We start from the raw sequence: 17798 nt of genomic DNA on the forward strand, positions 1-17798 counted from the left end.
GAACAGTGAAAGGAACAGAAGCAGACTGATGAGCTCATCTTCCCATCACTCTGCTCTCTCCTCTTATCAGCATGTTGCTTGCCCTGCAAGTGATTGGCTCTTTTGGCTGCATCTTCCTCCCCCAGTCTGAGCTCTGATGTATAGTATTTGAAGGGGGTGATTACAGGAGAAATTCAGGTACATACAGTACACTGATTGTATTTTAACCACTTGCCCACCAGGTAAATTCTGGCACTTCTCTCCTTCATGTGAAAATCACAATTTTTTTGCTAGAAAATTAATCAGAACCCCCAAACATTATATATTTTTTTTTAGCAGACATCCTAGGGAATAAAATGGCAGTCATTGCAATACTTTTTGTCACACCGTATTTGCGCAGCGGTCTTACAAGCGCACTTTTTTTTGGATAAAAATCACTTTTTTGAATTAAAAAATAAGACAACAATACATTTTGCCCAATTTTTTTATATATTGTGAAAGATAATGTTACGCCGAGTAAAATGATACCCAACATGTCACGCTTAAAAATTGCGCCCGCTCGTGGCATGGCGTCAAACTTTTACCCTTAAAAATCTCGATAGGCGACGTTTAAAAAATTCTACAGGTTGCATTTTTTAAGTTGCAGAGTAGGTCTAGGGCTAGAATTATTGCTCTCACTCTAACGATCGCGGCGATACCTCACTTGTGTGGTTTGAATACCGTTTTCATATGCGGGCGCTACTCGCGTATGCGTTTGCTTCTGCGCGCGAGCTCGTCGGGACGGGGCGCTTTAAAAAAATTTTTGGGGGTTTTCTTATTTATTTTTATTTAGTTTTATAATTTTTTACACTGAAAAAAAAAAAAAAATTGATCACTTTTATTCCTATTACAAGGAATGTAAACATCCCTTGTAATAGAAAAAAGCATGACAGGTCCTCTTAAATATGAGATCTGGGGTCAAAAAGACCTCAGATCTCATAATTAGACTTAAATGCAAAAAAAAAAAAAAATGTCATTTTTTCAAATGACAAAAGAGGCTGGGCGGGACTGACGTTTTGACGTCACTTCCGCCCAGCAGAGCTATGAGGACGGGTGAAGGAGATTTCTCCTTCAGTCCCGTCCCCGCTCAGCTGCTGGACACATCCGATCCCCTCCGCCGCTACCGACGGCTCCGGTAAGCGGCGGGAGGCCCTCTCCCGCCACCGATAACGGCGATCTCGCGGCGGAGACCGCCGTTATCGTGTACACCACCGCCCCCTGAAAAGATGAATATCTTGGTTGTGGCAGCAGCTGCTGCCGTTATCGAGATATTCAACTTTAAAAAGAGGACGTCTTTTTGACATGGGGCGGTGGTCAAGAGGTTAAGAAACAATGATGCATTAATAAACCCAGAGCTGCATTCATTGTTATCATTTTTTTTTTTTTGCCTGAAGTTCAGCATTAAATAACGGACATACATATTTTTATATAACCATTACACAAGAGGTAATCTGTGACATTATAGGCAAATGACATGAAATATTACCTTGAATTGATCTACAATTGGGTCATCTTCTGTATTTCAGAAATCGAGATGGACAGGTGCAGTTCTGGACGTCCCCTCAGGTCCTGTCTTCACTTAGGCACTTGTGTCGCAAAGCACTGCGTTGTTTCCTAACCACCTATCAGGTCCTCGCACTGCCGATTCCTGGAAAAATGAAGGATTTTCTAACATACAGGACTAATTATTAGTCTTCTTACAGTAACAAAGAATATTGAGGAAATGGACTGCTAGAATCTGAAACTTGCACAGTAGCTGCAGCTTGTAGGAAATAAACTTGGTCAGCAAAGGTCACTTGTGTGAAGGCAAAGATCATTCCCAATGGGATGGTTCCTGAGCCGACGACCAGGTTTGATTTTGCAGCTCTCTTGTTTAAGGATGATGTTTTTATCTTGTAGGGTGCAGGACAGAAGAAAGCATCCCACTATCTTCACTTCATTAGATATATTCTAACAGCCTTTAAAATATGTCTTTACTAAGGGAAAGTAGACCAAATCCAGAGCAGATTGTCTGCTTGTGAGCTCGTTTTCCAATTTGGCCAGACATACATTTTCTTAGTAGACAAACAAAAAAAACGCAATGACTAAAGTGGAAATCAAAATGTTGTGGTGGTAATTGTAAAATCCCAACTAATGTAATTGTGGTAATTGCTTTAGTACTGTGGAAGGGGTAAAGTTTAGTTCACACAGGATATGCCCTTCCCATTTTTAAAGCAGAGATATTTTTTTGTAAATGCTCTGAAATTGTAGGCTAAAAAATGATACATGCATACTTGTAAATATGTGTTAACTTTTACATTATCCATATTTCATATGTATGCCAGCTTGCCTTTTGTCATCTGCATTAGTGAGGTGATGAAGGCAGTACCACTCTCAGAGGACGGTGATGTTATAATATCTCCCTCCCAGGAACTGGACCTGTATTAGGGGATGTTCTATCCTCACCCTAATCGCCCCCTTTTTCTTTTTAAGTTTGATTGTTTTACTAAATACAGATGAGAGTCATTTTGTTCTGTGCAGTTGTTTACTCTGCCCCTTAGGGCTCATGCACATATGATTTTATTTTATGTAGGATCTTTCTGGCATACACCCCTTATATGTCCATATGAACTAGAATGCTCCCCGCTGTTCAGGGCCTCCGCCCGCTGATGCCTTCAGTCATTGTGCAAATGTGCCACACGTGTCATTCATGCAGCAGCTGCTATTGATGATCACATCAGTAGTGTATATCTGTGATCACTGCCTGCCGATTCTACAATATGCCTTCAATCATTCTGCGCATGCTCCGCTGGCTACACATTGATATTGACGTGTCACACCTGAGCAACATCGGCCAATAGGGACCCTGTATTTGTGTAAACATTAGTACAAACGTTTACACATGTCTAGCGTTATATGCAGGACCATGGATGCAGATTTAAAAAAAAAAATTTTTTTATCCAGCTCCAGATTGTGTGCATTGGCCCATAGCATATTGTACAGCTGCATCAAGATCCATTAAAAAAAATATTCAGGTTGTGGATCTGAACGTAGTCCATCTGCATGAGCGCTTTCAGAGGCCATAAAGATTTCAGGTCCCAGCAGCTAAAAAACTTTGTGAAAAAGCCACAAGACACAGTTTTACAAGTGTGCATGCATGAGTTTTAAAAAATGACACAAAAGAACCCTCTGAGAGAAATGTAGACGCTGCCATTGCTGGCCTCCTAAAATTGCTAGTTGCTTGTCTATTCAATGGCTTCTGTCTGACTCACAAAACATGCAGTCCCATAACTCCTGATCTGCGTGCTTCCTTTCAAGTGTAGATTCACCTTTTTCAGAAAAGGTGCTCGAACACCGTATATCCTCCCCATCTCTCTGATCCCTGCTTCACATACATCTGTGGGTGGCGAGCTGTCGGTGCCCAGGCAGCCGGTGCAGCGATCTGGGGATTTGAAATCCACGCTTCCCCATTTTTCCTTTTGTTTCTGCAGTGCTTCTGGGACAGATTAGAGATTCTGATTGGTCAGTGTCAACACCTAGCATTGCTGTGACCTGTCTTGGAAGCCCTGCAGAAAGAAGAAAGGATTTCAAAACTTTGGACCACTGACAGCCCCTCACCCACACCTGTAAAAAAAAGCATGGACCAGGAGGTGGGGTGTACAGGGTTCCTAAAAAGGTAAACTAACTCTTTAGGTCTGTGGCTTGATAGCATGATAACCAGGCAAACTAGCATTTTCAGGGGGAGAGATCAGTAGATGTTTTAAAGTAACTGAAAAAAATATTTAGTTAATTGGGGGTAGACTTCTGTTGCCCACATCAAGCACAGTCATATAGAAGAGCCATAATGGAATGGCTCTGCTGAGATTATTATTATACCTTTTTGGTTTAGTTTATTCTTTCATTTCAGAATGGAGAGGACCAAGGAGGTAATTGGATAAGGATGCCACTTTATATTGAAAAAATAGAAAGAACATTCTTAAATCTCTCTAACGATAAGTGTAGTTGCATCCAAACATACAGGGTCACAAGATTTCTAGAGGATAAAATAAATGTGTAAATCCTGTACTTGAGTAGAAAGCTCTGTCTTCCATGTGTCCATGAGAGTCTCTTCACTCCTATATTAGTGCTGGCTCTGGATGTATGGAAGTGGCAGTGCGTGTAAACACAGGCTGGCGGCACAATAGGTGATTGGGTACCAAGTCTCTTTCCAATATTTGCAGCCCTGCTCGTTTGGATGAACCAGCACTTTTCCTTTTAAACTTGCTTGAATCTATTACCAAAATGATTTGTTCTGATGACATTCCTTTTATAAATACTTTGTTTATTCAATTTAGTAGTGCCTAGTGTAAGAATGAAATTCTATCCTTACAGTAATTGGGATTTTATTTTTTTGTGTTGTATGTGCACAGAATATTTTCCTCTGTATTTGTGTTAACACATGTATGTGCCTTGGTAGAATGTTGTAACCGCCAGGCTGAAAAACCCAATGCTAACTACATTGAGTGTGATTATAAAATGATATTTATTTAAAGTATTTACTCTTCATTAAACATACTTTTGGAATTTAAACACTGACCTTTTGGTCCATTGCAAACATTTGATTCACTCTTGGCCAACAATTCAACTATCACCCTTCCAATGTGACATTTTACCTCATATTGTGCACTATAAATGAGCATGGGTGCATTGCAAATGGTACATTGTATTTTTGCAGAAAATATTTCTATACTAAAAAAGTAAAAATCTCCTGGTGTTGCAGTACACAAACAGGAATCTTGTTATGCTTTGTATGATCAGAATGTGGAGATGTAATGAAATAAAATGCCTTATAATCAGTGTGTTGTTTTTTTTGTACATTCCCTGCATAATAGAAGTAGGCCATGCATTATATTACTGAGGACCTTTGCAGTTCTTGGCTTTGGATGGGATTGACAATAATTTAGCCAAATGGATGGTTTGGTTTCAGAAAACGGGATGAGCAGACTCACCCTCTGAGCTGTAGACATTGTGTACCTAAACACTAAGCAGTCGTAACATTATGACCACTGATAGGCATTGATTATCTTGTTACAATGGCACCTGAAAGTGTGTAGGATATATTAGGCAGCAAGCAAACATGTTGTCCCTGATGTGTTAAAAGCAGGAAAAATAAATAAATGGGGAAGCATTATGATTTCAGTGACTTTGAGAAGGGCCAAATTGTACTGGCTAGATGACTGTCAGAGCATCTCCAAAACTGCAGCTGTTGTGGGATGTTCTTGGTCTGCAGTGGTCAGGACCTCCCAAAGGTGGTCCAAGGAAGGATAACCGGCAACAGGGGTGGTGCACATGGGGAGTGAAGGTTGGACTGTGTAGTCCGATGCAGTAGATGAGCTCCTGTAACTAATATTGCTTAAGTTAATGCTGGTTCTAATAGAAAGGCGTCAGAACATACAGAGCAGGGGGTCTCCAAACTGCGGCCCGAGGGCCGAATGTGGCCCTTTGCTAGCCTTCATCCGGCCCTTGAGCACTATAGCTCCCAATGATATGAGGCACTATTCCTCCCAATGACACCAACAATGGGGCACCATTTATTCTACTAACACCAATGATGGAGCACTATTCCTGCTCCTACTGACCACCAACACTGAGGCCGTGTTTAGTCTCACTGATGCTTGGCCCAAGGCATTTTCTACCACTGGTCAGAATCCGGCCCCCCTGAAGTCTGAAGGACAGTAAACTGGCCCTTTGCTTGAAAAGTTTGGAGACTCCTGATACAGAGCATTGCATATGGACCTGCGTTCACTGCCAAAAGTGCCTACAATGGGAACATGAACATGCATTTAAGAATGGTTTATAGCTCCAGTCATTTTTGTGTTTATTAAGTCAGAAGCTACAACTGTTGACTGCTAATAAACACACCCACCTGTCCCACGATCCAGCGATGTGCTCACCTGAGCCGTCCCTTCTTCTCTCCCTGGCATTGCAACTGTGGACACCACAGCTTGTGGCTTCAGTCGGGTGCCTACTGCACACATACAAGTCATGTTGAACCTCTTGAATGGTCTGGTAGTCTTCTGGGACCTGTGACATGTCCCAGAAGGCAGCAGGAAGGGAAGAAGAGAACTTTAAAACTAGGTACCCCCCTTTTTGGGTGAAGCTCTGCTTGACATAACTGCATGCGCTCAGGAATACTTCCAGGAATCAGTCTGTAAACATAGTTCACTGTGCCATCCAACAATGCAAGTTAAAGCTTTATCATTGGAAAGAAAAGACCACTTCTGGGCACAAACACCACAATCTTCCTTGGGCCAAAGCTCATTTAGGCCTCTTTCACTCTGACGGTCTGATCGGGTCTGCCTCTCAGTTTTTCAGGTGTAGCCAATCGGACCATCCATTGCTCTCGATGGAGTGGCAGATGTCAGCGGACATGTGTCCACCGACACCCGATCCACTAAAAACAGGTGCAACAGTGTGAAAGGGACCTTAAAATGGTCTGTTGCAAAGTGGAAAACCGTTCTGTAGTCAGACAAACCAAAATTTTACATTCTCTTTCTCTTGACAACCACGGGTGTTGTGTCCTCTAGACTAAAGAGGAGAGGGCCCTTTTGGTTTATTATCAGCGTCAGTTCAAAAGCCTACATCTCTGATAGTATGGAATGGACAGCTTGCACATCTAGAAAGGCACCATCAATGAGGAGCATATTATCCCATTCAGAAGACATATTTTTCAGGGAAGGCCTTGCATATTTCAGCAGAGCAATGCTAAACTTCATACTGCATCTATGGTAACAGCACGGCTTCATAGTAGAAGACTCTGGGTGCCTAACTGGCTTACCTGTAGTTCAAACCTTTGAAATAAAATAATATGACAAAGACCCAGGACTGTCGATCAATTAGAATCCTATTTCAGGCAAAAAAAACTCATGCAACCGGTCTCCTCAGTTCCCAGGCAATTTATGTTGTTAAGAGGAGAGGATGCTACACCATGATAAACATGGCCCTGTACCAACTTTTACAAAATGTGTTGCTGCCATCAATTTGTAAATTGCCTTTTTTTCCCTTACAAATTGTACATCTTCTCAGGTTTAAACATCTGATGTTTCCTCCTTTCTATTGTCAATAAAATATGGGTTCATGAGATTTGCAAATCATTGCATTGTTTTTATGTAGATTTTACACAACACCCCAACTTTTTTTGTTGTAATTGGCTGTTCACATATGGGTAGATCCAAACGTGCACACAATCTAATGCACGTCAAAGGTTGTGCAGAAGCTAAGTAATTCCCACACACTTCTGAAATTACTCGTTATTCAAGCTAAAATTTTGATGTAATCACTTTTTCCACTGCCCACACATGGCATTTAGGGTAGCTTGTGGATTTGTCAGTGTTATAGTTCAAAAAGCAATAGTCCACCATTTTTTTTTTTTTTTATGCTACGAATGACTCTTTTATTTCTTTTTTTAGGACTATAAACTCTGGTGTCATTTTCTTTTTTTTTTTTTTAATCAATACATTTTTATTGGGTTTATCAATTTACAACACTTGAGATAGTTGCGTTGCATTCAATATACAACTTGAGTAGTATAATCACCATGTACAGGCAAACATTTAACAGAAAAAGAATACGGTACTCAGCGACCTAGGCCAGCCTACCCCAATTGGGTACAAACTGTAGGACTGGGAGGTCACCAAGATGATCAGTGGTACACCTATACAGCTAAAGTAAAGACAAATAAAGGAGGGGGGGAAGGGATGGAGAAAACTGAAATAAAGGCTGCCGTTAAAGTCCACCATTTTCATTGACTGCTATTTTACCAGGAGTGTTAGAGCCCTTTCACACGTGCGGACCATATGTCCGCATTTTCATCCATCCGTTTGTGGATGAAAACAGGACATACTTGGGTCCCTATGTGATTACGGGACATGGGTCCCTATGTGAACATCCGCTGACTCCCGTAATTTGTCCACCTCTGCAAATATCCACATTTGAAGACGGAAGAAATCCTATTTTTCTTCCGTCTGCCGGATCGGATGAACCCGGACATACGGTCCATGTTCGTCCGATCCACCATAGGGGACAGCGGAGGAAACACAGGGCGGTCCCTGCACAGTGTGCGGGGACCGCGCTGCCAGCTCAGCAGGGATTTTACGGAGGATCCCCGCTGAGCTTTGCGGACACACAGAGCGGATCATTACTGATTCGCTCCATGTGAAAGGGCCCTTAGTGTTTCCTGGGGTTTTAATCATTAGCTTTGGTAGCTCAGGTTTGTAAAGCTGCTTCCAGGTCTTCAGTTAATTTAGTAAGGTTTATGGCATGAACTTTTACAGCCGCTGAGGATGCTACCTTTAGTGGGCATTCTTTTTTTTTTTTTTATCCTACATATAAAATATTACTACATGTGCACACAATTGATCAATGTGAGAACATAAAGATCATAATAAATGCATAAAAATTAAACAAAATATAGCAACTAAATATGGTGCTCTTGTCGCAGATGGTTTGCACATTGCCAATGTGATTCCTCCACCACAATGAGATATAGTTGAGCCCTCAACTTTCCAGATGGAGCTCACAGGAGCATGCCGGTGCATTTTCAGATGCATTCCAGGTGTTTTTTCTCCGCACTGTACTGGGGTCCAGTGCATTTTTGATGCAATTTACCACGTTACAGTGCAGGAAAAATACAATATACCGTAAATAAAGAAATTTATTGGAAAGGTATAAAATTAAAAATGTAATAAAAAAATAAGCTTCTGGAAACACCACAACAGGACAGTTAGTGATAGAAACAAATATTAAACAATCAAAATAATGCAAATAGTAAAACAGTATCGTATTAAATATATATATTTGTTTATTTTACACACACATTTTTGTATATATTTTATCATATCTTTTCATGTGGCAAAAATTAAGAAATTACACTTTGCTACAATGTAAAGTAGTGAGTGTACAGCTTGTATAACAGTGTAATATAACTCAAAACACAGTCATTAATGTCTAAACCGCTGGCAACAAAAGTGAATACACCCAAGAGAAAATGTTCAAATAGGGCCCAATTAACCATTTTCCCTCCCCGATGTCCTGTGACTTGTTAGTGTTACAAGGTTTAAGGTGCGAATGGGGAGCAGGTGTGTTACATTTGGTGTTTATCGTTCTCACTCTCTCATACTGGTCAGTGGAAGTTCAACATGGCACATCATAGCAAAGAACTCTGAGGATTTGAAAAAAATAAATAAAAATTGTTGCTCTATATAAAGATGGCTTAGGTCAGTAATGGCGAACCATGGCACTCCAGATGTTTTGGAACTACATTTACCATGATGCTCAGCTACACTGCAGAGTGCATTCCATCACTGACCTAGGCTATAAGAAGATTGCCAAGCCCCTGAAACTGAGCTGCAGCACGGTGACCAAGACCATACAGTGGTTTAAAAGGACAGGTTCCCCTCACAACAGGCCTGGCCATGGTCGACCTAAGAAGTTTAGTGCACAGCGTTGTATCCAGAGGTTTTCTTTGGGAAATAGACATATGAGTGCTGCCAGCATTGCTGCATAGTTTAAAGGGGTGGGAGGTCAGCCTGTCAGTGCTCAGACCATACTGTTGTCTCAGAAGGAAGCCTTGCGCTATACAAGTCATTCATTCATTCTAAAGATGACGCATAAGAAAGCCCAGTTTGCTGAAGACAAGCAGACTAAGGCAATGGATTACTGGAACCATGTCCTGTGGTCTGATGAGACCAAGATAAACTTTTTTGGTTCAGATGGTGTCAAGCGTGTGTGGCGGCAACCAGGTGAGAACAAAGACAAGTGTGTATTGCCTATAGTCAAGCATGGTGGTGGGAGTGTCTGGGGCTCCATGAGGGCTGCCAGCAGTGGTGAGCTACAGTTCATTGAGGGAACTATGAATGCCAACAGGCACTGTGACATAATGAAGTAGCGCATGATCCCCCTCCCTTTGGAGACGGGCCGCAGGGCAGTATTTTGACATGTATTCCACTGCCTTGCCAGATCTAAACTCTATTCAGCATCTGTGGGGCATCCTCAAACGGAAGGTTGAGAAATGCAAGGTCTCCAACATTTACCAGCTCCGTGATGTCATCATGGAGGAGTGGAAGAGAACTCCAGTGGCAACCTGTGATGCTCTGGTGAACTCCATGCCCAAGATGGTTAAAGGGGTTGTAAAAGTTAGTTTTTTTATTTTCTAAATAGGTTACTTTAAGCTAGTGCATTGTTGGTTCACTTACCTTTTCCCTTCTAAATGTTGTTTTTCTTTGTTTTCTTTGTCTGAATTTCTCACTTCCTGTTCCTCCTCAGTAAAGTGTTCAGTAAGCTGTTCTAAATGACTTTCCACCGCTCGGATGATGGTGGAAAGCTTACTGAGGAGAAACAGGGAGTGTGGGTAAGAGGCCTGCCCACAGTCCCTTCCAAAACACACAGCGACTGTGGGTTCTGTCACACTCACCAAAAAGCAATAATCAAGACACCTCAATATATGCCTGGATTAGTTGTTCCTTTTGTAGAAGTATGCCATAGGATTCCCAACAATTGTAGCAATATTCATTGCATACATCTCCACCTTTCAGTGATCTTAAATCCTCATAGAAAAGAAACGGCCATCATTGCGCAACATTCCCTTCCCTATATTTGTATTTTATTTATAAAACATATAACAAATGTGCACTCACTTGGTATGGTGCCTTTAGATCAGGGATATGCAATTAGCGGACCTCCAGCTGTTGCAAAACTACAAGTCCCATCATGCCTCTGACTGGGTGTCATGCTTGTGGCTGTCAGAGTCTTGCTATGCCTCATGGGAATCGTAGTTCTGCAACATTTGCATATCCCTGCTTTAGACCATCACAAGTCTATCCAGCATTCCGAGCGGAGCCCCTGCTCGCCGTTCCATCTCCAGGAACCAGCGTGCGTGCAAGCCTCAGTTTCGTGTGGGTTAGGGACAGGATTTGATGCTGGCACTGCTCACTCAGATGACCTTGACCACATCATCATGTGGCCCCCCCTTACATTAGGTGTTGGAACACATCGGAACACCAATTATTGAGAAGAGCATGCATCATTAATGCATATGTGGTGAAAGAAAGACGGACTACAAGATATTGTTTTGTCTAATCATATATTGTTATAGGACTTTTGTTATATATTGTTTCACTTAAAAATCTATTGATTACACAGTGTTGGTTTTATATTATTACAAGCATGGTTTTTGGTTATTTGCACATTTTCATTAGCGCCTCAACATATAAAACACTGTTTTCCACCCAGGTTTAAGCCTCCTAACACAGCTGTTTCAACCTACATATGGAATTCATGATCATTAGCACCTGATTGGTATAATTGGTTAATCATACACCTGACTCTAATCCTACAAGATCCTTGACTTTGCACAAGTATACAAAGTGTGCGAGTGTAAGAACGTATGCTGGTTTGAAGCCATTTTAAGAATACACGCGGTTTATATCAATTCAGTTTATACCAGTCTACATCTGTTTTTTCTTAGATGATGTAGAGACCAATCGGAGGTGATAAAAGTATAAAACGAAAAAAGTTTCTTGCCTAAAAAACAGAATGGCCTTAAACAGATGGCTTCCGTTCCGTCTAAACGAAAAAGGATGCAGCCTTGTTCAGCTTAAATTTAAAAAATACAAATGTGTACAGACACAGATGTAGGCTGATGCAAACGGACAATCAACCATTTATATCCGCTCATCCATTGACATACATTGTTAGTTTTCCAGACTGAACCACAACCTGATCTACACTGAACGGCCATTTGAAAGTAGCCTAATGTTACACTGCCCCCTACATGAGGATTAAAAAATTAGCATGAAAGTGCTCCTGGCCTCACAAGTCCACGGAGAAGCTCTCCTTGGCATGAAGACTTGCCCCCACCCATTTCTAGGGTGAGGGGCCAACTTTGCTGGTTTGCAGACCAACAGACCTCCCTACTTTCCAACAAGTGGGCCAACTAACTGATTTTATTAAGTTAAAAAACTATTTTTTTTCTATCCTCCAGACAAGTTTTCCTTAGAGTCTTCATTTCTGTCTCACCTGCAGGCTCTTCACAGGCGGTGCAGGATTTCTTCATCCAGGGTGCTGTACCTGGAGGGGTTTAGAACCCGTTTATGGTTTTGAAGAAGGTGCCCATCGGATTCTGGAACTCAAAGCCATTTCTTTGTGATAGTTCAGAGGTTCAAAATGGAATACATCTGTTCCATGGTGGCCTCCCTTTATCAGGGAGATTTTCTGGTTTCCACGGACATCAAGGACGTGTAACCTACACATTCCCATCTGCGCCAAGCACTAATGTTTCTTGTGCTTTGTGGTCAGGGATGCGCATCAAGTTTGTGGCTCTCCCCGTGTTTTAACCAAGGTGCTGGCTCCAGTCCTGGCATTGCTAAGACAGCAGGGGATTGCAGTGATAGGCTATCTGTATGACCTCCTGTGAGCAGTCTCATTCAGTGCTGATGGACAACATGGCAAATCACCATGCCCACTATACAGACCAGGTGTTTGGAATATCTGGGGCCGATTCTCGACTTGGCGCAGGCCAATTTATTCCTCCCACCGGCCAAGACTCTGGAAATCCAGACTGCAGTCCAGCTACTGGTGACCCTCAGGTGGTGGTCTCTGCGTTTTTGCATGCAGGTTTTGGGCATCATTTTGTCAATCCTCTAGGCAGACCTGAAATCCTACCCAGGTGGGACAAGTCTCCTATGTCCTTTCTCCTTCTCTACTGATTGGTGGGCACAATTGATGGTAAACTGTCTGGCTGGGGTTGTTACAGGTTTAGCCCCTGGACATTAGCGGAATCTCAGCTACCCATCAATGTCCTGGAGCTAAGGAAGATCAGGTTTCATCTAACTCATTGAATGGAGCAGCTTCGAGGGCACCTGATTAGGATCCAGTCAGACAGCGCAACAAGGGTGGCCTATGTCAGTCATCAGAACAGGACAAGGAGCTTGGCAGCAGTGCTGAAGGTCCTACACATTTTTTGGTGAGCAGAACGTCATCTGCTGGCTTTCTGCGGGTTTACATTCTCTACGTAGAAAACAGGCAAGCGGACTAAATTAGTCAGGAGCAGGATCAATTAGAGTGGTCATTGCATCCGGATGCATTTCATCAAATCTGCCTGGGGTGGGGCAAGTCAGATGTGGATTTGCTGCCCTCCCGTCTCAACAGGAAGGTGGTGAGGAATTCTCAGGCACATGAAACAGAGGCTCTGGTGGCACCATTACCAACTTCTCCATTTAATGTGTCTGAAAAACTTTTATGGCTACAATCAACATTGTATTTGACAGAGTTGAAAAGATTGACCCCATCACCAGAGGGATCAAGACTACTGTGAACTATCTAGGCATACAATTTGAAGTTCTGGCCCAGCACATCTTCATTCTGGTAGGAATCATCATTGTGACACCTTTCCCCTTCATCTGCTGCGCAGGATAGAGGCTGAAAGGGATTACTGTCATTCCAGTGGCTCTGAATTGGTTTTGGCAACCCTAGTACACCAACGCAGAGCGGACGTCCCCTGGAGGTTCTTTTTGCAAGATGATCTTCTGTCTCAAGGACCAAGCTTTCACCCCGCATTGCTGGCATTGACAATTTGGCTATTGGATGACAGTTGGTACAGGCATTATCAGCCAACGTCCAAAAGACTGTCCTGACCCTACAGGTTTGGGTGGATCCTAAATCACCAGAAGTCTGTGCTATATGTATAGGTCTGATCCTAGATATGACTCTGTACAAGGTTTCTCTTAGCCTCCTGGGTACATTTTCTGCAGGGCTCCAAAAGCCAGGCTACACTAATATGTAACTGGCATTTGTTGCTAAAAGTTTTGCCCACATCCTAAACCGTGTGTGTGTGTGCATACATTTAAGAAAATATATAGACTATTTTAACCACTTGCCGACCAGCCGTCAGAGTTTTACTGCGACAGGTTGGCTTGGCAAATCGATGATACCTTACGTTGCTTTTTCTTTTGGCCACTAGTCGATGCGAGTGCTGGGCACCCGCGACCGCTCGTAACAGAGCAAGAACCGGGATTTCTGTGTGTCAACACACAATTCCCGGTTCTTTTAGGGGGTGCAGAGACTGATCGTGTGTTCATACCAAGTATGTAGAGCTCTGTGATGAGTATGAACACTGATCTATCTCTCCTCCTAGACAGTCCCATCCGCCCTACAGTTAGGTAACACATTTAACCCCTTTATCGCCCCTAGTGTTAAAACCTTCCCTGCCAGTGACATTTATACAGTAATCAGTGCATTTTTATAGCACCAATCGCTGTATAATTTTCACTGGTCCCAAAAATTTGTCAAAAGTGTCCAATGTGTCTGGTGCAATATCAAAGTCCCGATAAAAATCGCAGATCGCTGCCATTGCTAGTAAAAAAAAATATATATATAAAAAAATTCCATAAATCTAGCCTCCATTTTCTAGAAGCTATAACTTTTGCGGAAACCAATCAATATACTTATTGCGACTTTTTTTACCAAGATTTTGTAGAAAAAAATGGGATATTTATTATAGCAAAAAGTAAAAACATTATTTTTTTCAAAATTGTCGCTCTTCTTTTGTTTATAGTGCAAAAAATAAAAACTGCAGAGAGATCAAAATAAAGCTCTATTTGTGGGGGGGGGGAGACATCCATTTTGTTTAGGTACAGCGTCGCACGACCGCGCAATTATCAGTTAAAGAGACATAGTTCCGTATTGCAAAAAATTGCCTGGTCATGAGCAGCCAAATCTTCTGGGGCTGAAGTGGTTAAAAACAAATGAAGGCCCTATGTATGCTAAAAAGAAAATGGTGCAACAATAATTTTGGTATGCAAAGTAGTTAAATAATTATTGCAGGCAGCGTTCATAAGTATGGATCAAAATTTCTCACTGAATTTAATAGGTCACATTTCATAAAATGATAGACAGGGGGATGTAGTGGCGCTTGCAAATACTAAAAACCGACAATAATTTAAAACAATAAAATATTCTAAACAATGATTCCTAAAGTATGAGAGTGAGTCCGTCCTCTACTGGGGTAAAATTGTGTTCCACTCGAGGTCTATGCCCAAAGAATAACATCCAACATCAATAATTAGATGTGGAAGGAACTGCGAGTGAATAAATAATGAAATCCAATGGATAAAAGTGCCTAACTGGCCGCACATGGGATAATAATCCTTTTTTTTTTAAAAATATGTGTCATAAATCCTTAAAGTGCTTGATAAAAAACAAGTGCAAAGTGCTAATAAATAAAACAATAATAGCAGTGAATGAAAGCTCCAGCTCTCCTGGAAAGTGGTTAATTACTAATTAGCAAACACATGCAGGAAAAAGCAACAACTGAAAAGAAGTCCAAAAATGCAAGTGTCCTAAAAACCTAAACGGTTCAATCATAAAACTGTTTTTCTGTGCGATGAAAAAAATATAATAATATAATAATAAATAAAAAATAAAAAAAATAAAAAAATCATAAATAATAGTCCAAAAACAGATAGTACAATATCACTGCAGGATTAGTGATGGTGAATAAAACTATATCCAGTGCACAATCAAGTGATAATGATAATATTAAAAATAAAGTCCAAAGTGCAAAGTGCATCTGTGCTCCATTCAACAATTCAGATGATCAGTGGTTAATTCAGTGAAGACTTGTTACATTGTGCTCATTCAATGAATACTTGTTACATTGTGCTCATATGTCTGTGAATCAAACCAGCCCGATTTTCCTCAGTGTGGGGATTATTTTTACCAGCCTCTTACCTTCCTGAGGCTTTTACCAAGCCTGTAACAGGAGCTGCTCTGCAGTCACATAGATAAAATCCAGGATCCAAAAACGAATACACTCACAAACATTGCTGTGTTAAACAGCGTGTGTACAAGCCGCAAAGCAGGTGACTTCACCAGCAAGCCCTCTGTGTCCTCCTCACGCGTATCGCGACAGCCCTACGTCTTCACTGAATTAACCACTGATCATCTGAATTGTTGAATGGAGCACAGATGCACTTTGCACTTTGGACTTTATTTTTAATATTATCATTATCACTTGATTGTGCACTGGATATAGTTTTATTCACTATCACTAATCCTGCAGTGATATTGTACTATCTGTTTTTGGACTATTATTTATGATTTTTTTATTTTTTATTTATTATTATATTTTTTTCATCGCACAGAAAAACAACAGTTTTATGATTGAACCGTTTAGGTTTTTAGGACACTTGCATTTTTGGACTTCTTTTCAGTTGTTGCTTTTTCCTGCATGTGTTTGCTAATTAGTAATTAACCACTTTCCAGGAGAGCTGGAGCTTTCATTCACTGCTATTATTGTTTTATTTATTAGCACTTTGCACTTGTTTTTTATCAAGCACTTTAAGGATTTATGACACATTTTTTAAAAAAAAAAGGATTATTATCCCATGTACACTGTGCGGCCAGTTAGGCACTTTTATCCATTGGATTTCATTATTTATTCACTCGCAGTTCCTTCCACATCTAATTATTGATGCTGGATGGTATTCTTTGGGCATAGACCTTGAGTGGAACACAATTTTACCCCAGTAGAGGACGGACTCACTCTCATACTTTAGGAATCATTGTTTAGAATATTTTATTGTTTTAAATTATTGTCGGTTTTTAGTATTTGCAAGCGCCACTACATCCCCCTGTCTATCATATGCTGTCAGTGCGTGAGCACTATTAGTTGTGGCTGCTGCTTGATTGTAACTTTTAATTTATTTGTACCACTATATTTTTTCCCGGGTTAGGCTGGTTTGCGCATTAGTTCCCCCCTTGTTTTATACACATTTCATAAAAGACTCAGAGTGCATAAAGCGATGGCAAAACATACTAAGCCAGCCTTCCTCTGTTTGAGACTCGAACAAACTGCCAGCGCTGTTGTTCTCTTGATTCTGATTAGAAGACTTTGAAAGCTGTACTTAAAAGACCACGTTTTTTATCAAGATGTGTTGCTGAGAAATGAAGTGCGATACGTTACTGCAAGCAAGTAGGATGCAATTAACATACAATAAACACTGCACTGAAATGTAATAATACTCAAGAAGATTGGAAAAAAAAGTGAATTTGTTTGTATTCCATTCAGCAATAAAAATATAAACCTTGTACATTTTAGAGAATATACAAGTCCGTGTTCTAGGCACGATGTAAATCAAAGTAATTTACTTGGGTCACTGCATATTGAAAAAGCATTACAATACAAGCAACTTTCTCTGTTCTTTGCAAAGAACATAACATTCACACTTCTGTGTGAAAATAAGTTTTGGCATCTCCAAAACTTGGTCTCTGATGTTCTTTAAATACACAGTTTTGCTCCACTGTGTATACACAAATGTGAAAAAAATACTTCTTGCTCTGTCCTCGAGTAACCTTGACCACATCATCATGTTGCTACTTCCCACTCTGAGCTTCAGCTACAATCAAGTCTCGGGTGACTTGGAATGCAGCTATTAAGGAGCTGAGCTGTATCTTCTCACTGGTCCCAGAAGCCAGTCTGTATCTATCAAAAAGTAATAATGGTTATTTTAGCATTGTTTATATACCATAGACAAATGTAATCTCAACAGCAAATAAAGCTAAATAAGAATTCAAATTTGTCCAATAGGATCACCTGGAAATTTATGCCATTAAGATTAAACTGGACTTCTTTCTTAAACCGGTTAGTTATTTTAACCATACCTGAAAGTACTGCTTAGATATAACAGATCATGGGCACAACAAAGATAACCAAATCATTCCGCATCATGAGTGGCGTCTCAAGTCCAAACACAGTAGGGTTAGTA

At 40.9% G+C, this 17798-nt stretch overlaps 2 protein-coding genes and 1 long non-coding RNA gene across 4 annotated transcripts in view; 1 reads left to right on the top strand and 2 right to left on the bottom strand.

Moving 5' to 3' along the window:
• Positions 1-4832, top strand: part of WSB2 (WD repeat and SOCS box containing 2) — a 63410-nt gene extending 58578 nt beyond the window's left edge. For both annotated transcript variants that reach the window (XM_040345824.1, XM_040345816.1), the window contains exon 10: positions 1545-4832. In XM_040345824.1, the coding sequence (XP_040201758.1) occupies positions 1545-1710 (166 nt within the window). In that variant the 3' untranslated portion in view covers positions 1711-4832. The remainder of the gene's footprint in view (positions 1-1544) is intronic.
• A 6265-nt stretch (positions 4833-11097) lies between these two features.
• On the bottom strand, positions 11098-14253 carry LOC120932950. The gene is made up of 2 exons (XR_005748050.1): positions 12990-14253; positions 11098-12439 (listed from the first exon to the last, which is right to left on the bottom strand). It is a non-coding gene; the product is annotated as an uncharacterized LOC120932950 (long non-coding RNA).
• Positions 14254-17069: 2816 nt separating this feature from the next.
• The window catches only part of RFC5 (replication factor C subunit 5), a 55866-nt gene continuing 55137 nt past the window's right edge, over positions 17070-17798 (bottom strand). The window contains exon 11 of the mRNA XM_040345842.1: positions 17070-17515. Coding sequence (XP_040201776.1) covers positions 17407-17515 — 109 coding nt within the window. The 3' untranslated portion in view covers positions 17070-17406. The remainder of the gene's footprint in view (positions 17516-17798) is intronic.

Source organism: Rana temporaria, chromosome 1 (assembly GCF_905171775.1).
Source record: "Rana temporaria chromosome 1, aRanTem1.1, whole genome shotgun sequence".
In the NCBI taxonomy this organism is placed as follows: Eukaryota; Metazoa; Chordata; class Amphibia; order Anura; family Ranidae; genus Rana; species Rana temporaria.